Source organism: Psammomys obesus, unplaced genomic scaffold (assembly GCF_907164565.1).
Source record: "Psammomys obesus unplaced genomic scaffold, mPsaObe1.curated_primary_1811, whole genome shotgun sequence".
Classification (NCBI taxonomy): Eukaryota; Metazoa; Chordata; class Mammalia; order Rodentia; family Muridae; genus Psammomys; species Psammomys obesus.
In genome coordinates this window covers 43,783,073-43,801,327 of record NW_026587216.1, presented here as the reverse complement: position 1 = coordinate 43,801,327, position 18,255 = coordinate 43,783,073, and the positions used below count along the sequence as shown (strand labels likewise).

At 40.9% G+C, this 18,255-nt stretch overlaps 1 protein-coding gene across 2 annotated transcripts in view; it reads left to right on the top strand.

The window, feature by feature from the left end:
- Slc26a7 (solute carrier family 26 member 7) overlaps nucleotides 1-18,255 on the top strand; it is a 116,521-nt gene that overhangs the window by 42,261 nt on the left and 56,005 nt on the right. Inside the window, exon 4 of one of the 2 annotated variants that reach the window (XM_055603506.1) lies at nucleotides 16,187-16,351. The exons of the other annotated variant lie outside the window; for it this stretch is intronic. Coding sequence (XP_055459481.1) covers nucleotides 16,187-16,351 — 165 coding nt within the window. The remainder of the gene's footprint in view (nucleotides 1-16,186; nucleotides 16,352-18,255) is intronic. 2 annotated transcript variants of the gene reach the window in all.

Here is an 18,255-nt window from a genome sequence, read left to right as displayed (position 1 = left end):
TTCTTTCTTTCTTTCTTTCTTTCTTTCTTTCTTTCTTTCTTTCTTTCTTTCTCTAAAAGTGTATTAGAGGTTTTGTTGTAAAGCTCTTACTTTTTAGTTAATATTATTTATTCGTAAATATTTTATATTTAAAATTCTATTTTGAATGAGAATTTTTCCTGATTTCTTTTCCAGCAAACTATTTTTTTTTTATTGATAAACTTTATTGATTTCTGTAAGATTTTTTTTTTTTTTTGGTCTTATTTACTGTTTTATTGCTGTGAAGAGACATCATGACCAAGGCAACTCATAAAAGAAAGCATTAAATTCAGGACTTGCTTATAGTTTTGGAGGGTGAGTCCATTTTCATCATGGCAGGGAGCAGACAGGCACAGTTTTGAAGCAGTATTTGGAGCTTTCCATCCTTTTCCACAGGCAGCAGGTGGCAGTGGCATTGAGCCTTTTGTGTGCTTTTGAGACTTCAAAACCCACCATCAGTGACACACTTCCCCTGACAAGGCCACACCTCCTAATCTTTCCCAAGTGTTTATAGCAACTGGGAAGCAACATTCAAATATATGAGCTTACTGGGGCCTGAGAGACCAAAGGATTAAAAATCAGAGGCTATTATTTTAAAGTTTAAAAGCACAAACCTGAACTAAGGCCAGCCAAGTGGAGACATGTCCAGCCACCTTTGGGGAAGAACCAGCCTTAATTCCCTGATGGGAAGAAGTAGCCTTACTGCATTCTTTCCTGCCCACTAATTATACAGTTGCTAGGAAATGGGCCCATATGACCAAGCCAGAACTGTTTGTAGTCTTGACACCTAAAGTGGACCAATCATTTCAAAAGTCAATTTCTCTTACCCAATCATGTAACCCAAAGCATTTAAGTCTCTGCTTGTGGTTTTGCCCCATAAAAACCTTGCTGCCCTCCTCTGTGGCCTAACAGGACTGCTCCTTCCTTGGGGGGTGGGGACGTCAAAGAGCCAGTCATTGAGTTCCTGTTAGAAATAGTCCTTGTTCCCCTCACTATGGGAAACCAATTGGTTACTGAGCTACCACAGGCTACATCTGAGCAGAGGTTCTAGGTTATATCCATACATGGTCCTTGGTTGAATGTCAGTCTCTGAAAAGACCCTGTGCCCAGATATATTTGGTCCTTGTGGAGCTCCTATCCCTATTAAACAGGATCGGATGAATGGGGAGGAGGTCCCCCCTATCAGTGGACTTGAAAAGGGGCATGGTGGAGATGAGGGAGGGAGGGTGGTATTGGGAGGGAATGAGGGAGCGGGACACGGCTGGGATACAGAGTTAATAAAATGTAACTGATAAGAAAACAAAAACAAAAACAAAAAAACAAAACAAAAAAAAAACCTTGCTGCCCTAGACCATGGGCCACATTCCTCTACTTTTTTCCACGGGAAGTTTGCGTCCTATGTTAGAATGCATATACAATTTAAAAAACCTCATATATTTACAGCGGAGTCTATTCCTGGTCTTTTGGGGTTCACGAACTGGGAATAACAGGGACATTATCATTCAAACTGCCACATTCCTCTCCTGGACCCCATAGCCTTATCATAATGAAAAATGTATTCAGTCCAACTTCAAAAGTCCCATAGTCATTCAGTTTCAAAGTCTAAAGTTTCTTCTGAAACTGAAGGCAAGCTCTTAACTGTAACTCCTTTAAAATTAAAAAAAAACAAAACAAAACCACAAAACAAAAACAGATCACATGAGTTCAACTCGCAATGATGCAGAATATTCATTTCACGAGAGATAAAAGGGAGCATAGTGAGGAAGTCCTGGACCAAAGCAGGATTGAAAACCTGCAGGGCAAACTCCAAATTCTGTATAAGATGGGTTTTTTTAGAACTCCAACTCCTTTCAGCTTTGTTGACTGAAACAAGCATTTCTCTCTTGGGGTGCTCTCCTTGGCAATACAGCATCTCCAACATTTTAAGTTGTCCAACTCAATCTAGGTTTCACCTTCACGACCTCATGCAGTGGGGCTCCATAAAAGGACTGCCCTTTGAAAAGCCTTACCACCATGGTGGAAAGTTACATAATTCCTTTCCTGTATCCCTATTGACTTCAAATTCTGCATCAGGTGGCCAAAGCTGCTAAATTTTGCACCTGCTTGGGCTGAACCCTGGCCTTCTCTCATAAAGAAATCCTGTGGTCTTGTTCTTTCACAGCATGCAGGGTGAGCTTGGTTTGCTCTGGCCCTGAGGGTAGGACTTCTTTATTTAATTTAGCATCAGACCTTTTAAAAGCTTTTGGTCTCCTTGAGCACAGGACTTGGCTCCAACATTACATTTCCAGGTGCTCCTTCCTGTTCAAACTGAACATTTTGTATTTCTGTTCATCCGGACTGCACCTTTTCATGGCAGATCTGCATGGAAGAGATCACAAGTCACCACACGGCAGTCAGTGCTGGGCTATCTTGAAATCTCTGCCAATGACATTAATTCAAAACTCTTCAGTTTAGCCTCAGGCAGATTGTTAGGAAGCGGGGGGGGGGGGAAAGGGAATCACATTCTTTTGGAAAAACATCACAAGAATGGTCTGTAGCCCAGCTGTTAGTATTAATATTGTTACCCTCCGAAACCCCTTGGGCCAGGTCTCCATAACTTAAATCACTGTCAGTGCTACTTTCTTGTTCTTTCATGCTCTTGCCCACGAAGGCACCTTTTCACTGTTTTGTCCTTAACACCAACTATTCTTTTAGTTACTGCTTGAGTGCTCTGAAGAGACATTATAACCAAGGTGACACTTATAAAATAAAGCATTTAATTGTGGGTTTGCTTACAGTCTCAGATGGTTAGCCCACTATCATTGTGGTGGGAAACTCCTCTACCTACCACTTTACTTATAGAATATTTTATTAAAATATAATTGTATAGTTACATGAATGTAATGTTATGTATCTTTGTGCTGGAAATTATATTATGGGCCTTTTTCAAGATTGTTCCAGTGAGATGTAATTGTTATACATTAAGTTCCACATTTATAATGGGCAGATTGATAAAATTTGATATCTGTACACATCCCTGAAACCATAACCAATATAGTCATAACATCTGCTACGCATATTCATTGCACACATCCGTTTTTCTGGACCATTCGTAATCACTTTTACTCTTTACACGCATCTTCACTCCCACTTCATAGCAATCACCGATCAGCTTCTGTCTCCAGGCATCACTTACTGCTATTGATGATCTAGGATCATTGTAATTGTTTCTTAGCATTGAAAGGAATTCCTGTTAGAACTCACTTACTATGGATAATACAAATCGACAGCAATACTGATGCTATTGTTCTAATTTCTATCATCCATTTTTTTTCTTTTTGCAAGTTGTGTGTGTGTGTGTGTGTGTGTGGTATTAACGTGTGTTGGCACGTTTGTGGCACTCACATGCATATGTTTGTATACATACCTGTACGTGGGAAGGTTGGAAAAGAAAATTGAGTGTCTTCCTCATTTTTTCTCTGCTCTTTATAATGAGCCTTTCACTTAATACCAGAGCTTTCTTATTTAGCCCATCTAGGTAGTCATTCTGCTCCAAGGATCCCCTTTTCTCCATCTCCCATGTGTTACAATTATAGGTGGGCCATTTTGTCCACGTGACAACTAATATATGTGCTGGGGATTTGAAGTTTGGGCCTTGGGTTAGTGTGACATGCACTTTATTTATTGAACCGTCTTCTCGTTCTATGTAAATGTGTGTACATGTGTGTGTGCCTAGCTGCAAATGCCTGTGCATACATGTAAGCCGAAGGAGGATGTCAAGGGGCTTATTCTATTGCTCTCTGATTTACTTCCTTGAGAGGTTTTCTCCAAGAGCCTGGGGCTTGACTGATGGCCAGCAATCCCAATGATCCTCTTGACTCTGTTTTTCACAGCACTGGGGTTGCAGACATACATGGCCTGGCTTGTTAATGTGCGTACTGTATTTGAGCACAGGTCCTCAGGCTTATTCAGCAAGCACTCTTAGCCACTGACTATCATTTGTGTTTAAGGTACATTGTCATTTTTAAAGAACATTCTTTAATGTAACAGGTACAATTATGCGTTACTATTATAACTTTAGAGGAAACACAGGAAACAAAAAGAAAAACAAGTTTCCTAGTCAAAAGCCAGTAGCAGTCAAGAGAAGAATTGCTTGCACACTCAGAGCAATGAGCTATTAACTTCAGGGTTGAACTTTTAAGATACAGGGGTACATCTTTCTGTAGGGAAGCAAGCATTCTATAGAGGCCACTGCCCTCTCAGAGCCATTGCTGTTCCCTGCAGCTTTCATGAGTCTCCATGATGGGCATTTTGCCTATTTCTTTTTCCAAGAACTTGGAGAGGCCTGGGACTGTCCTTTGCCTATTTCATTTTGGAAAATTTCCCAAGCTGTACTTTTCTGAAGCAAACACAGGACAAGGTTTCTGCCCTGGAGGACAAGGCATATACAGCTCCTTTGTTTAGGAGTTGTGTAAGCACGGGTGACACAAGGTGGGGGTGGCTCAGTGACAGCCCAATGGAGTGCACCAGTGTCTCCTACAAACATGTGCTGTGAAGCCAGCAAGGTGACAAGCTACAGACCTAAGCAGATCTTTCACTTACTTATAGTTCTGCACTAAACATGCTTAGCATACTAGATAATATGCTCATGAAAGATAGGACTTAAGATAAAAGCTATTTACCTTGTCTTTTCATACATCATACTTATGCCTTTCTGAAAATCACCAGATTTGTTTTATGAAAAGGAGAAGGAAGGCGATCTAGACTCTTTTGATAGCGTTCCACTGTTCATAACCACTTGAGTCAGGAAATCATTATTCTGTTTAGTTGAAGTCTGTCCAAATGTGTTTGTACTAGAAAGAGCTAAGTCATAAACCAAATAAATTTAGAATTACAACATTCTTAAAAATGCAAAAGGGAAAAGCTTTCATGTTAAAAGTACCATTTGTAGCTGGACTGTGGTGGCACACACCTTTAATCTCAACACTCAGGAGGCAGCGGATCTCTGTGGGTTCAAGGCCTGCCTGATCTACAGAGTGAGTTCCAGCATAGCTGGGGCCACACAGCAAAACTCTATCTCAAAAACAATGACAACAAACCAGAAAGAAATTAGTATTTATTATCTACCATAGTCCAGGCTTGCTTACTACATAACCTCATGGACTCAGGCCTCAGTGACATGAAACTGAGTAGCAGTCCCTATTATGCACATGAAGATATTGGTAGATAAAGTGGCTCATGTAGTCTTTGTGTTCCTGCGCATGTCTGTGTGTTTTGATAACGTGTGTCCATGTGCGTGTATGTACTCAGACCACAGGACGACCTCAGTGTCATTCCTCTGTCAGCATCCACAGTGGATTTTGAAACAGTCTCTTGCTGACCTGTAACTTGCTTGGTAGGCTGGGATGGCTGGACTGTAAGCCCCAGAGATCTGTCTGTCCCTGCCTTCCCAGTGTCGGACTGCAAAAGTGTGCCACCATGCCCAACCGTTGTTGCAATGAATGGAGTCTGGAGGTCAAGTTCAGGCAAGTACTTCACTGAATAATCACCTCTAAGCCAAACCCAGTGTGTTGCAATTAGGAGATGACACAGTAGAATTTGTACTAAAGTCTACACTCGTAGTAGCTGCTATGCTGCACAGCTTGTAATCTTATTGCTTATTTCTTTATTGAGACAAGGTCTCACTATATAGCCCAGGATGTCCTAGAACTTGCTGTATTGCTTTGGTCTGCCTAGTGCTGGGACTGAAGTTTTGTGCCACCAGGCCCAGCTTTCTAGCTGATATTAGGAAACGAAAGAGCTAAAGCAAAAGCACCATCTTTTGGTCCAGCACTGTTCTTTCTCTTTTCCATATGTCATTCTTTGGACAGTCTCAGCAGCCAGGGCTCCAGGCTCACATCATGAGGTGGGTGAAATCTGGTTTCCATACTTGCTCAGTGGTTTCGCAAAGGCCTCTCACCAGCCATGTAGGGTTCCTTTCTCTGTCTCTAGATGTGCTTATGAAACTCCATGTGCTCCCCTAAGGCACTGCTCATTTCTTTCCTTCTAAGGCTTTGTGATACCAGAAAATAGTATTTATGTGTTTGCCTCCCTTCATACACTGTGGGCCTCTGAGGAACACAGACTGTTTACCTCTCTAATTCCAGCAGCTGGTGCTTAGGAACCATGAGGTAAAGAAATTAAAGAGGGAAAAGGTCAATTAAATGTTAGTGGCTTCACTATGTTAAATAACCAAAATTAAATAATTTTTTTTTAATTTTTACCTTTTCAGATTTGCCCTTATTTTTTGCCTTCACTTTTTTTTTTTAAACCAAAGGTCATGAAATCATTCTGCATCTCTTAAATTGAACTGCACTTCTTTTTTTTTTCATTTTTACTAATTACATTTTATTCACTTTGTATCCCCCCTGTGGCCCCTTCCCTCTTCCCCTCCCAATCCTTCCTTCCCACCCCCTTCTCCATGCATGCCCCTCCCCAAGTCCACTAATAGGGGAGGTTCTCCTCTCCTTCCTTCTGATCCTAGTCTACCAGGTCTCATCAGGAGTGGCTGCACTGTTTTTCTCTGTGGCCTGGTAAGGCTGCTCCCCTCTCAGGGGAGGTGATCAAAGAGCAGGCCAATCAGTTCATGTCAGAGACAGTTCCTGTTCCCATCACTATGGAACTGAACTGCACCTCTTAGTGAAGGATGTTAACAAAGCTTGGAATTCTCTAAGATGGTCATACATTTGATTAGATTCCCTCTGATAGGACGTAGCACAGTCAAATCAGCACAGCCTCCTACTTCTAATCACAGCTATTCCGATACATGACAGAAAGCCCAAATACACTCCCCTCAACTTCATACCTTCACGTGTTACTAAATAACACAATGCCTCCAGTCATCCCAGTTGACCTCCATGTTGTTGTTGTTGTTTAGCTGGAGCATAAAGGAAGGCAGAAGAGTCAAACCATTCATCCACAGGGTTCTGACGCTGTGGTCTCTTGCTGCACTTAGTTTTTGCCATGAAAAATTTGGCAATGGAATATGTTATGGCATGCTCTTCAACCACATATGTAATCATAAATAGAAGTGATTTTCAGGGCAAATGAATTTCTGCTCCATTCCATAGCACAGAAAAGTCAAGCCATGTTTATTTGCCAAACACATGCTGAGTTTCCTGCTGGGTAATCAAGGCCTTTTCTCTGTTACCCTTCTTTTTCTGTCTGGTTTAAGGGGCCATGTCTTTCTGACTCTGGCCACCTGTCTCAAACTCGCCTTTTAAATGACTGCTTTCTCTATATTCAACATTAGATCAATTCTACCAAAGGTTGGCTCTGATGTAGGAGCCAGACCTACATAAGTCTTGGCAAAATTAGGTGTTTAATAAACGTATGGAAGAGTGATGTCACTTGTTCCTGAGAAACTCCCTTTTAACTGCTTTTTACAGCACTCCATGTTCTGACTTCAACACTTCTTGCTGTATTTTCTGCTATTCCCCCTTGGCCAGTTTTGCTCCTTTTAAGCGAACTGTACTGTCTTCTCCACGTGACCCTGCTGAACTATTTTACGTATATACTCCCCTCTTCTGGAATGCGTTCTAATCATGCCTCTATCTTGGATTCCTCCTAAAGTCTAACAGATGTATCCTGCGGTATTTTTGTCTTTCTTCGAAATCTCTCTTTCCCTCTCTCTCTCAGTTTTCCATGACAGAGTTTCTATTTGTAGTCCTGGCTATCCTGGCACTCACTTTGTAGACCAGTGGCCTTGAGCTCTGAGAGACCAACCTGCGTGTGCCTCTTGAGTGCTGGGATTAAAAGCATGTGATAACAGCACCTGACTTCCTTCTTCCTTCCTTTTTTTATTTTTTAGCAAAGCTTTTATTAGGACATACTCATCATATGTAGTAATGGGTCCCTTATGACACTGTCATAACTGTCTGTAAAGCACTTTGATCATATTCACCATCGCATAGCCTACTGTTGATGATGCTGTATTAAATGAGTCACGGTGTAAGGACGATCTGCACAAATGTTTGGGATTATGCAGGAGACAGCTGCCCGTGTGTTTAGTTAATCATCTAAATCAGTACGGACTCAAGGACATGTATTTTATAACCCAACACTATGCTTATTCTGCTCTAGCTTTGGGCATTGGGAACTCTTTTGTTGATTCCTGGGTCTCAGGCGTATCTGTGTATATGCCATACGTTGGACCTTCAGAGATTTGGTGCTACTGGAGTCCTCCTTTCCCCGATTGCCATGTTCTGGGACTCAGGGCTTCCTCAAGTGCATTGCACACAGGCAAGTGAAAAAAAAATGGAGATTTGTCAATAAGTCCTATGGGAAAGATGGAGAAGGTTTTCTTCTATCTTTAAATTAACTTTTTCTTTAGGGTAATTTTTTTTTTTTTTTTTTTTTTTTTTTTTTTTAGTTAAAAAGATAGTAAGTACATGGAGTTGTCAGATACACTGTCCAATTTCTCCTGTTATTAATATCTTATAACTACATTCTTGTCTCAATTGAACCAGACTGATAATATGGCTCTTAGCTACAGTCTATGTGATACTCACATTTCCTGGGTTTAAATCTAATGCGCTGTCTGCTATAGGAGGATGTCAACCGATCACAGTCAGTTGAGATAGCCATGAGGGAGCTCCTCTCATCCAACCCTGTGGTGACAGCACGGTCCGGCACGCCAACATGACATCACCGTTACTGCTTTGGCTGCCTGGCTGCAGCAGTATCTGTCAGTTGCTCCAAACAATAGCATTTACTCACCTTTCCTTGCCACTTTCTTTGTTGTAAATCAATGTGTGTGTTCTACTCAGTTTCCAGACTTTAAAAAAATAAACTGTGTGCCTGTGTGTGAGACACACACAGTGAGAGAGAGAGAGGTGGGTTAGTGTGTTTGCGGATGTGCACACAATGTTGTTCACCCGTGTCTCTCTGTGTGGAGACCAGAGGCTGACCCTTTACTTTTGAGACAGGGTCTCTACCTAAAGCGGAATGCCAGCGAACTCCCGGGTCTGCCTGTCTCTGCTTCTCCACAGTTGCTATTACACATCGTATCAGCTTCTTGCCTAAATGTTGAAGCTGAGAGCTAAGACCTTGATGCTTGGGTGATGAGTGCTTTCCTGACAGAGCCCTCTCTGCAGCCACATAGCCTACTGTTGAGTCATATTAATTGAGGAGTTGAGGTGTAGGGACAATCTGCACGAGGTTTGGGATTATGCAGAGGACACCTGTGTATCATTTAGTCAATCATTTATATCAGTGTGGACTCAAGGACATTTATTCTATAACCCAATGCTATGCTTATTTTGCTCTAGCCTTGCACATTGGGAGACCTTTTGTTGGTGCCTGGCTCTTGGGCCCTGACACCTTATTTATCTAATATTTCTTTATTGCTCTTTGTTTCTGATACCCTTCGCTTATAAAAGCGGCCAGTTCTAGGCCCAGCCATTTTTTCTAAGGCTCCCTGGTCCCGTGTGTTGGTGAAGGGTATTGGAAAGAAAGACCCAGGCACGAGATGCGTGCTTTGCTAGTGGGTGCTTTGATTTCATCTGACAGCAAGGAAGCGTGTGTGTAAGTGCCTACGCAGGTAACCGTATATATATGTATATGTGTGTATGTGTATGTTCCCTGGTCACATCTGAAAATAAGCTGCAACAGCGCGTACTGGTATTTACAGCTCTCACCTGTCACTGTGGTGAATCTTGTCTTGTTTGTAGCCTCCTCTGAACATAGGCATCTGGCGCCCGAAATCTTTCTTTTGCTGCTGTATTACGGCTCTTGTTTCAAAATGTTTTAGAAAGGGATAGTCTTTCCCCCATTAAAGAAACTAAATTCCTACCAGTAATTACTTGACCATATATACAAGGGTTTATTTCTGGTTCCTCTATTTAGTTCCAGGAATCTGTATGTTTATTTTTCACCCCAGGGCCACACTATGTGATCACTACAGGTTATACTAAGCTTTTACATTAGGAACTGTTGATCTTTGCCTTTGCTCTTTTGCTAGATTGTTTTGGATACTCCATGTCAGTGATGATTTCTGCAAAATAAATCTGTTTTAAATTTTCATACCCCTTAAGTTTCTTCATTTTCTTTTAAAATTCTTTCATGAACTTTGTATACGAGCACAGTAGCTACAACATTTCTCCTTCTTTCCCAGCTCTCCCCGTTGTACATGAGCACTGAGGCTACATTTCTCCCAATGTTCCAGCTCCTCCCATTGTATATATGACACTCATTGCAGCTACAGCCCTCTGTTCTTCCTCTGCACCTCGCAGTGCACATAGCTCGGTAACGACCCAATCCTTCCTCAGTTTATTCATTGTACACTAGTGTAGTATCTACACCACTCATATCTCCCCAGCTCCTCCATGGTCTTCTTTCCAAATTCATGGTGTCCCTTTAATTATTATTTGCACACACACACACACATACACACACACACACACACACACACACACACAAATGTGCACACACACATATGCACATACTTACTGAGTCCATTTTGTGTTGCTCACATGTGCATGTATCCAGGGTCGATTACTCAGGATTGGAATCCTATGCAGGGGCTTATCCCTAGAGCAAAATAATTTCCTATATCTTAGCAGTCATTGCTTTCTTGTAGCTTTTCATCAAGGGCTGGATCACATGGAATTTTCCCTGTTCACACTGACATATCAACTGTTGTCATTATTATGGTCTTGTTCAGGCAAAACCATATAGTTGATGTATCATGGGTGCGTTTTTCTTCTGTCATGACTAAGAGACATTGTGCAGGTATCCTGGGACTGTCTCTTATAATCTTCTTACGTCTCCTCCAGTGATTTTTTTCCTGAGCCTTAGGCATAGGAGTTGTGTTGCAGATATATCAGATGGATTTTGGCACTGTACAGTTCTTACTAGCTGCCTTTTGACCAGCTGAGGATCTCTGTAATATCCTCCATTGAGTACACAAAGAAGCTTCTTTGGGAGCAGGGATAGGAGAATGGGTGCCTGTGGGTTTAGAGAAAATAATTAGAATACATTTAGAAAGTATATTGGTTTAAGAAAATGGCAGTGGTAGGTTCTCTTCTCAAGTTTATGACATCTCTACCTATGGATAGTTGATAGAACTACAGAACCAGGCATGAATCTACTCCTGTATGTCAGACCTTATGTCCAATTTGACAGTTACTCCCAATATGAAAATGCCACTGTTGCCTCATTGGGGATTCTGAGATCAGTGGTTTTTGGTATTGCATAGTGTCACAGATTGGCCATTTCAGTAACATGTGGAATAGTTTCACCAACCTACAAAGCTTATATTTTTCTTCCTCATTCTTTATTTTCAAGTTGTTGGAAACCAAGATGCATTTACTATATCTATAGTCTTACTTTTTCCGGAGTGTCATATAGAGGGAATCTTACATGCCGTTTACTTTTTTTACAATATAAATTCAAGATTCCTTCACATCTTTGATCATCACATTTTAAACTGAAAATAGAATGAAGATTTTGATGTTGAGTTTTGCAAAGCGTATCTATACTCATCCACCTGATCTTTTTCTCTCTCTCATATCTGTTGTCCACACAGAGGATTTTTCACCACCCCTATGTAACACTTGCTTATCTTACTACTGTCATGAATAATTAGTTCTTTCCACTAGCCTATATAAATTGTCCCTCAAATACCACAAGGCTTATTAAATTTTTAGGTCTCACCTTCAAGCTTTTGAGACTTTACCTTCCAAACACTCCTGTATTTTTGTTTTGTGGTTCTAATTCATACTCTTGTTTCCTAGCTTCTTCATCTCACCTTTCCTTCAATATTTTATTGAATATCAATATTTTCCTTCAGTTATTTCACCTTTCATTCACTATGTTGAGGTGTGAGCTCTGTCTTAAACTTTATGATCTACGACGATGCTATGCCTATCTCTTAATGGGTGTTCCATAAATACTCATTGAATGGGTGAGTAAATGACTTGCCATAGTGAAAAGGCTACCGACCCAGCACAGCAAAGCCTCCTGAATGCATGCTGTACCACATTCACACGAACATATAGTCATTTGCTACGCAAAATTTAAAAAGTACCTGAAGGTCACTTGGAAAGAACGGACTGAAATATGAAATACATTTACTTTATATAGAACACATGGTTTTTATACAGACATGATCAAATAATGCCATGCTAGTGCATGCCAGTAATGCATATCAGAGGTTTTTAAGCATTAGCCCAGAACATTGGTATTGTTATGAACAGCTGCAGAATATTGCATAAAATTTATGTTCCCATTAAAACATTTTGCTGTTGGGGGGAGTTGGTTAACCATAATACAGTCATCATCAACCGTGTCCATAAAAGGACCTGATATGACTGTTTATTAAGTCATTTGCTTTGAAATCCTTTATGCCTACCCTAAGCAAAATTTTTAGAGAATCCCCATTTTACATGTGTAAATTTGAAGATGAATGTGGGTCAGTTTGTGAGTTCCCTTTCCAAAGCTGTACTGTCCCAAGATATTGCTACATTCATATTGTAGTTATCTGTGTCTGTGTACCAGACCTACTCCCAGGGAGTGACTGCTGCAGCTTTGATGATGGGAAAAGAGAGCTCCTTTAACTCTCTCCCTCCTCTGCTTCTCTCTTGCCTTTCTTTCCTCTGTTTCCTTCCCTCCTCCTCTTTCTCATATCTGCATTGTTCTGGGCTATAAAGAGTGCTGTGGACAGAATATAAAATATTTAAAGATGTGGTTGAATTTTGAATATGTATCATAAGTAAAAGTAAATAATATGAAAATCCTTCCCCCAACCCCCATTTTTTTTTCAAGACAGGGACTGTGTAGCCTTGGCTGCCCTTGAACTCACTCTGTAGACCAGGCTGACCTCGAACCCATAAAGTTCTGCTTGCCTCTGCCTCTCAAGTGCCACCACCACTTGGCTTACAAGACAGTCTTGAAAAGGTAGGACTGTAAATCCAGTAAGTACATCTAGGTCACCAACAACTTGAAAATAAGGAAAAAGAAAGACAGAAGAGAACACTGACTTCATGTGCTTGCAGTCTTGCTGCAAGCCCAGTGGGCTGTGTCGGAATAAAGTTCTTGGGGGATCAGTCGGCCTTTCACTCAAGCACTCTTTGTCCCAAGTGTTTGCCCCTTGCTGGCCGGATTTTTTAAAGGCACAGATTGTGGACACATAGTGTATGACAACAGTTGAGGCCCTTGGTTCTGATCCCGTGGTTTGGTAGTTTCCAATATTCTTAGCATTTGAAATGGTTGGACTCTTTTGACACCCTGTAGTTCTCCTGGAAGCTTAGATTGTGGAAATGATGAAATTGTTAGTAGAAGTTCTTGGTGTAGGTGGTTACAGTTAGTCAGCACTTCAGATTTCTCAGGTGCTGCAAATCATCAGCCCATCTGAAGAGACCTTGTAATTTAGGAAAGGAATCAAAAGCGGCTGAAATGATGATGCTGTCTACAAAGCCTTCCAAGAGTTTTCCTCTCAAAACAATGATTAGCTCCTGCATCACGCAGGAATAAACTTCCTGAGCTTCCACTCCTGCATAACGTTTCATTTTTGTGACTAGCTTCCAGAGTTGTAAAGATGGGGAACTACGTGTATGGCTCATTTACAAGAGAGTTAATAACATATAAGTGGGAATTCACGATCTCGCTTACAGAGAGATGCTTGGGAATTCTTGGTTCAGTGTTTCTCTTGATTGTGTTTTCAGAATGAAATCAGCAGACAATGTCAAGAGAGGCCACAAAGATCACTGTGTTCCTTGAGTACCCGTAAGCGTGGTTGCACTGGACTTTCCAGCAGGATCTTGTTTCTACATTCCAGACTAACAAAAGACTTCAGGACCTAGTCACATTGGCAGAAGCTATGTGTCCTTCTTTTCCTGCTCTGGCAGTGGGAGTTTGCCCGATCTCTCTATTAATGGCCGTCGTTCTTCTCTTATCACATATCGGATAAAAGGTGGCTGCTAAGCTGCAACAGTTCAAAGACAGCCCTTTCTGCGTTCCCATTCTTCAAGGTTTCCAGAGCTGGATAGTGTGCTGTGGCCATGCCTGCATCTTAAAAACTTATGCCTCGTTTCCTTCACAGAGTGGATATGCACAATTCCTCATCACAGCTTTCTGTCTCATCCATTCAGCATGATCTTCAGGCTTCAAAGTATTTTCATGTTTTGCTTCATATGCACCTTACCCCAGCTTTAAAGGTTGAATGGGGCAGACAGACATCCTTCTAATAATTTAGGGGTAATGATTCAGTTCAGAGAACTCCCGTCAGTTTTCTACAGCCACATCTTTAGAATGTAGAAGAAAACAGGATCCCAAAGCAAAGCTTCTAGGTTCTGCCCAGGAAACTCCATTTTAATATGAGAGCATTATTGCTAGCAGCCAAATATGCATTGTGATGCTATCACAATTTAGATGTCACATGTTTTGCAACTTATGTTCTGGTGGTACCAGATAACATTTTGAACCTCTAAGCCTCACTCTTAACCTCTTGATTGCAGGAAATCCCTTTGCTATTCTTCCTTCTGGTTTCTTCTTAATCTCATTTTCCAACAGGAATTTTAAGACTTGACCTAGATACTATTATTAAAACATGGCCTTGTTTCTCATTTCTGGAAGGGGTACTCACAAATAAAATCCAGTGTTACTTTCAGACTATTAAATGACACTTTTTACTGATCCTGACTTAGTTTACATACTCAAAGATATTCTTAAAGCTCTCTTGCTATGCTTCTGGCAAAAGATGAGATTGAAATGGTAAGAACCCACGTTTGCCTTATTATGACCTCATTTTGAGATGGGGGATGATGCTGACAGTCATAAGAATGTGTTTAAGGAACCGGTTTCTATAGTGATTTCCATAAATTCTTGCTTCTTTTTTAAAAAGTATTTTCTTTATTATCATTATTTATTACAATTTATTCACTTTATATCCCTGCTTTAGCCTCATCCCTCATCTCCTTCGATCCCACACTCCCTCATCCTTCCTCTCACTATGGCCCTCCCCTAGTCCACTGATTGGGGAGGTCCTCCTCCCCTACCTATGTGACCATATCCTATCAGGTCTCATCAGGACTGCCTGGATCTTCTCTCTGTGGTCTAGTAATATCACCTCACCAGGGGGAGGTAATCAAAGAGCAGGCGACCAAGTTCATGCCAGTGACTGCCCCTGCTCCTCTTATTAGGGAACCCACATGGAAACTGAGCTGCCATGGGCTACATCTGAACAGGGGTCTAGGTCCTCTCCATGCATGGTCCTTGGTTGATTCATCAGTCTCTGCTCAGACTCCCTGAGCCCACATTTTTAAAGACATCTCTATTCCCCATCTCTGTCCACATTCCCCATCAGCAGATAGATCCTTGTGTTTTCTCAGTAAATACTGGCCCTTTAGAACTGTTTCATGGGGCATCTTTTATTCCCATTTTTTCAGAAGCTCAGGTAAAAAAAATCCTACCTCTCCTCAGTGCTTTTGAGTTATACATTCAGTGGATATCAAGTAATAAATCGTGATTTTTTTTTTGCTATTTTAAAAATTATATACATATCCCAGCACTCAGGAAGACAGAGGCAAGAAGATCTCTGTGAGTTCAAGGCCAGCCTGGTCTATAAAGTGAGTCCAGGACAGTCAAGGCCACCTGAGAAACCCTGCCTCGGAAAAAAAAATATGTGTGTGTATACACACAAACACACACACACACACACACACACACACATTAATGAACATTTGATTTTTCTTCCACAGAGAGCCACACATTGATTCTAGTATATTTCTCTCTTTCCTTTTAAAGGGAGCCATTTCCTAGTTTTGCAGTTAAACAGCAGAACATTTTGTTACACTCTATTGTATTGTGAACTCCAGTAGGCTGAATACGGAAGCTGGGTCTATGCTGATGCCTGCCTGGATCCCAGCAGCAGGATAAGAAACAGAAACAGAATGGTCAAAACATTCAGAAAGAAAATGATTGGCTTCATCTTAATGAAACCATGTATACTGTACCAGATAAACTTTAGAACAACTTAGAAACTTATAATATTTTCAAAAGCACACAAACACTGAGAACGTCAAATTTAAGAAGCCCATTTACCCCAGCTCGGTGCATAGCTATAAAACATAAATGTGTCCGATATTGACCTGGTCAGGAACCTTGAGTATGTGACCTGAACATGACACACGACCCTCCTCTGTCTTTTTAGATGGTTATGTTTGTGCTGCAGCTGGGCAGTGCCACATTCCTGCTCACCGAGCCCGTGATCAGCGCTATGACCACAGGCGCTGCCACCCATGTCGTGACGTCACAAGTCAAGTATCTCTTGGGAATAAAAATGCCGTATATATCTGGACCACTGGGATTCTTTTACGTGAGTTTTCTAAGTGTCTTTGTTTATGTAATTTGAGTTTTTATTTCACAAAATTTAACCGGGCTTACTACAATACCAAGAGTTTCCTGTACCACAGAAAGTTTAAATTAAAAAGACTACTATGTTTTAAGCATAATTAGAGAGTGAAACGAGTTTAATAAGTGCAATCTGCTGCTTTTGGAAATCATTCCTTCTAATGAATAAATGAGAGTTGGGTGTCTGGTGAGAAGAAATAGCTAGGTAGTCTTGGGGGTCAGATGTGTTGCCAAGTTCTAATGAAATCCATCTACAGGGGCTTTTGATCCACTCTAACAACAACACACTCTATCACATTCTTTCAGGATTGTGAGCTCCAGTAGGGATCAAAACAGAGGTGTGGGTAGTATTGGTGACTGGGACCCAGCAGCAGACAATCAGCTACTAAAGGCCGTCTGAATTTGGGAGAATGACCAGTTTCAGCATATTTCCATAATAGCATTCCATTGCTCTTGTTTTCTTTGGACTTGACTTAAAATCCATGGCTGCTTAGGACTTTGCATTCATTGGAACTTTATAACGAAAACAACTACTCAAGTAAAGAAATTCATGGCCAACGAACTTCACTTTAATTTTATGCATTGATGTTTGTTAACCAATATTAATGTTTTATAGCAAGAGTTGTGTCACCCTTAATCTTAGAGCTAATTACTACCACTCAGATATATGGAAGTACAATAACTTAGCGGGCTCATTTCTGTTTTGGAGGTGGTTGCTGGTGCTTCTCAATTTTCCGTGCCCCAGTAGGAATTCACTTCATCTGCATTACTGATTTTTTTCTTCCCTTTTCTCATGCGTACGTATGCTCTCATGTGTGTGTGGGCACATGTGTGTGGTGGCATTTTGTGGAGGCTGAGGCTGATGTCAGTAGTTTTCCTCATGTGCTCTCGATCTTATTCATTAGGACGGGGTATCTTACAGAACCCAGGGTGAATGTGGCTAACTTGGATATCCAGTTTGTAATGAAACTCCATTCTCTGTCTTCTAAACAACAGAACCCCTTGCCTACCAAGCATTTACAAAATTTAGGGATCTGAATGTCAGTCCTATTTCCAACCTTACTGATGGTTTATTTGGGACAGATTTCAAGTTTTAGAATTACCCTAACAAAATGGTATAATATTTTTACCAAACTCCTATCCCAAATGTCAACATATTGATATTTTACTCTAAGTTTATCATTGCCAAGTCTGGTTGTCACTGTTTTGAAAAATCACCAAATACCTGTGGAGTAGGATGGTGAGTCTGTGATTTTTAATGAGTGGTACAGCTGGAGACTGGGAAGATAGAAAAAGGAGAAATGTTGTCACTATAATGTATTGCATAAGGGAAGAGAGTCTGCATCCTTGCCCCTGAAGCTCAACTTTTAACATGGAAAATAGAGATGACCAAACACAAATAAACACAAACTGGAATGAATGTTATAAAATAAAAAAAAGATTTCCAACTTGGCATTTGAGAAAAAAAGTAATATCAATTGTATTAGTGCTCTTTGCTCTGGTGGTAAAACAGTAATAAAGCCAGCAATTGGTGGCATGGTGCTGCAAGCTGGTTCTGAAGTTTTGTTGCTTAGGTAATATCTAGTTCAGTGATTCATTCATTGCAAGAAAGCTTGAAATCAAAACAAGAAAACTGGAACTGTGCCTGGAAGCAACATAATTCCATGCTCCAACTCAAACAAAAGCAGGGAGCTGTAAGCCATTAGATGACTGGCTGAGAGTTAAGACCTTTGTTGACGCCCAGTCTACAGGACAAAACAAAATTGGAGAAGACTCTGCCTTGCCCTGCCTGGGAATGGCCTGTTAATCTGCACATGTAGAAAACACACATGGGTTAGAATGAGGCTCTGTTTGGTCATTTCCATGTAT